The 3,558-nt window shown below is 44.5% G+C and overlaps 1 protein-coding gene and 1 long non-coding RNA gene across 6 annotated transcripts in view; one reads left to right on the forward strand and one right to left on the reverse strand.

Moving 5' to 3' along the window:
- The window catches only part of gnrhr3 (gonadotropin releasing hormone receptor 3), an 8,753-nt gene extending 6,610 nt beyond the window's left edge, over positions 1 to 2,143 (forward strand). For 4 of the 5 annotated variants that reach the window (XM_016666416.1, XM_016666417.1, XM_016666415.1 and 1 more), the window contains 2 exons: positions 1,214 to 1,415; positions 1,605 to 2,143. In XM_016666416.1, the coding sequence (XP_016521902.1) occupies positions 1,214 to 1,415; positions 1,605 to 2,005 (603 nt within the window). In that variant the 3' untranslated portion in view covers positions 2,006 to 2,143. The remainder of the gene's footprint in view (positions 1 to 1,213; positions 1,416 to 1,604) is intronic. The other variant, XM_016666419.1, reaches the window with a different exon arrangement.
- LOC107834698 (uncharacterized) lies at positions 470 to 1,222 on the reverse strand. The gene is made up of 2 exons (XR_001660510.1): positions 1,138 to 1,222; positions 470 to 999 (listed from the first exon to the last, which is right to left on the reverse strand). It is a non-coding gene; the product is annotated as an uncharacterized LOC107834698 (long non-coding RNA).
- Positions 2,144 to 3,558: the final 1,415 nt, after the last annotated feature.

The following is a 3,558-nucleotide window of genomic DNA, read 5'->3' on the forward strand; positions in this document are numbered from 1 at the left end:
GAGCTTCACTTTTTGACTCAGCTCTCTGTTCACCACGACGGACCGGTACAGCGCCCGCTTCACGGCAGACGCTGCCCCAATCCGCCTGTCGATCTCCCGCTCACTTCTTCCCTCATTGGTGAAGAAGATCCCCAGATACTTAAACTCCTCCACTTGAGGCAGGACACCGCCCTGACCCGGAGAAGGCTCTCTACCCTTATCCAGCTCAGGGTTAGGGGTTTTGGCTATGGATCAGCAGACATTTCTACACTGCCAAAGAAGTATGAGGCCATCGTCCCCCACCCACAGACTATGGAGCCCATTAACAGTCAGTATGCTGAATTCAAGTACATAATGAAGCAAAAACCTAATCGGGTCAGTCAGCACTTTCTCAGATATGGAGGCTGCAGCACTTAGATGTGAGGAGCTACAGGGGATCTGACAGCTCGTGGGTATTTGTGCCACATTTCAAACATCCAGTGCTGATTATGAAAGAGAATTTAGTTTAATGAATCATATCAAAACATGATCCAGAAATTGTCTTGAAGTGGCACATTTGGACCGGCTGATGTCAGTAAAGTCAAAGCAAGAAGCAGAAGGAGCCATCAACCTAGACAGAGGGTTCAACCACTGGAGGATTGAGAAGGACAGACGTGAAAAAAACTGCGTAATTAAATATTTTACAAGAATTTATACTGTATCAAATGCTACAGCACACATTTCATTGTGCAAAATGTGAATGTTTTAATGTGAACCAGAAGTTATGTCTGAAAGGTGTAACGTCTCATTTCTGTTCTCATGAACAGAAATGATTCTTTTTTTTTCATTTGAAGTTATTGGGCAAATCACTTATACAAAAAGCAAACTAATGGAAATTGCTTATGTAATCTGACTCGTTTAATAAGCCATGCGCTATGATCCCAGATTTATAACAGGTGTGTGGCCGCAGCGCCAACATGTGATGCTGCTCTCACTGGTCCTCAGTGTTCTCAGGGAGCCTGTGTGTTTGCAGAGATGCATCTAGAGGGAACATTGGGAACACATGAATAGATGATGAGCGAGTCACATGACCGCGTTTCCTGCACCGAGAGTTCTGCTGCAGGAAACCATGCGACGGAAAATCCCTGCAGGAATGTTCAGAGGATTAAAGAAACTCACTGCTGGTTCCTGGCAGGAAACGCTGAGCCAGCTCTTTGTGCTGCATCCCTTCCTCCCTCTGCTCTTTGTGCTGCAGCTCTTCCTCTTCAGAACCATCCGTCTGGACGCGGCCAACTTCACACAGTGCGCGTCCCACGGCAGCTTCACTCACCGCTGGCAGGAAACGCTCTACAACATGTTCCACTTCGTCACGCTGTACGTCGTCCCACTGCTGCTGATGAGCTGCTGCTACAGCCGCATCCTGCTGCACATCAACCAGCAGCACCTGCAGCACAAAGGTACACCACCTGGAATACACCTGGTCCACATACCTGTACGATACCTGTGATCCACCTGCAGCACAACTAGATGGCAGGTGTAATTACTCTGAAACACACCAGTAATGTGATGCACTTGTAGCTCACCTGTAATTGCGTTGGCAACACTTGTCAACAGAATGTACCTGACTTAGCCCCTCCCCCTGCCAGCAGGTGAGTCGTCCCTGCGGCGGAGCGGCACCGACCTCATCCCCAAGGCGAGGATGAAGACGCTGAAGATGACGGTGGTGATCGTCCTGTCCTTCATCGTGTGCTGGACGCCGTACTACCTGCTGGGGATCTGGTACTGGTTCCAGCCCGACATGCTGCGGGTCACACCTGAGTACGTCCACCACGCCCTGTTCGTGTTCGGGAACCTGAACACCTGCTGCGACCCCGTCATCTACGGCTTCTACACGCCGTCGTTCCGCGCCGACCTGGCCGCCTTCTGCCACCGGACGAGGAGCCACGCTTCGCCGCGCTCGCCGGACCGCCTGTCCGCCAGGCAGGGTCCGCACAGCGGCGAGGGCGAGGCGCCGCCTGGCCCCGCCCACCAGGCGGCGCCTCGCTGACCAATAACAGGCCAGAACTGAACCACGGGACGTTCTCTTCTTCTGTGGTTTGATTTTATGTTTGGAGGTTTCTCAGTTTGTCGCAGCAGCAGATTGAATCTCTGAATAAAATGTTTGTCTGATTCTGATTGGTCACAATATTTGAACTTTTATCCTGTGCTCTGATTGGCTGATAACCACAAGCCAGATACTTTTTTTTCTTTATTATTATCATCATCATATACAACAAATATGGTATCGGCATCAGATGTAAAGAAATCTAAAGAACTTGAAGAAGCCGACCCAGGCAGAAGAAACGAAGGAGCAAAGCAAAAGAACAACAATAAAAAACAAAACAGGGGTTTTCCATCAGTTCCAGATTGTTTGTCATATGATCCAGTTCTGCATCTTGATGTTTGTCCATGAATTTTAGAGATGAGAAGAGGTGGCAGAGTCCCTTGTGAAAAGTGGGGAAAGAAAACGACATTTTTTATTGAAAAACTTGCCCATAATAATGATTACATTTAATAACCTTTCAAATGTCTTTTCTTTTCTCATAATTCCAAAAACAACCTCTTTCTTAGAAAATTCAGGTAAGTTAGGACTTTTTGGGAAAAGCCAGTGGTGCACATCATCCCACAAAGTTTTACACATTCATATAAAGATGTTCAGTCGATTCAATGTCACAAAGTGAACAAGTTTTATCATCGACAGCAGATCGAAGTCTAAGGATTCCTTAGAGGGAAAAACACCTGAGAACATTTTGAAGTGGACTCCTTGGCTTTGGAGGAACGCGAAGATTTAAATCATTTGTTTGGATTTTTTCCCTTTGAGCCTTTGAAGAGAAATGTGATATAAAATTTGGATTTGATACAAAAGGAAACCAAGCACTAGTAAAGCATTCCCTAATTTTTGAGTTCTTTAGTTTATGACCTGTGACACTGGGCCCATTAGTCCAGGCAGATCCGGGTTCTGTAATCTGGGATCTCAGAAAAACATTTAGCTGTACATCAAATATTTGGGGGAATATCTCTAATAACTCTTTGAAATTCATTTTTATTTATTTGCAGGTTGTATTTAACACTGACGTCTTCAAAAGACATAAAACCTCCATTATTTAATAAATGCATCAGAGACCAAACACCTTGTTCTAACCAATTATGTGCAAAGATTGATTTATTATTATTTTTTATGTAACGGCAATTCCACAAAGGAGTGTTGTGTGGGCTGCAGTTATATTTATAGATTCTTCTCCAATATAATAAAACTTGCTGGTGGAAGAAGGAAAGTTTCACAGGCAGTTTTTTAACGTCAAAGTCACATAAGGAAACTAACTCCGCCCAGATTAGAGAATATTTTACTTGGAATATGGAACCATAATTCATTTTGATTTGATAAAAAAGACCGAAGCCAGTTTATTTTTAAAGTGCTGTTAAAATCTATGGCCTGCAGTCGTCCATCTTCAAACTGTTTGATTAAATGACCTTTTCTGATAGTTTTCTGTTTCCATATAAGTCAAAATTCATCCTATTGATAGATTTGATTGCTGAATTGGGAATTCCTAAAGTATATGC

The sequence above is a fragment of the Poecilia formosa genome, unplaced genomic scaffold (genome assembly GCF_000485575.1).
Source record: "Poecilia formosa unplaced genomic scaffold, Poecilia_formosa-5.1.2 Scaffold723, whole genome shotgun sequence".
Lineage (NCBI taxonomy): Eukaryota > Metazoa > Chordata > Actinopteri > Cyprinodontiformes > Poeciliidae > Poecilia > Poecilia formosa.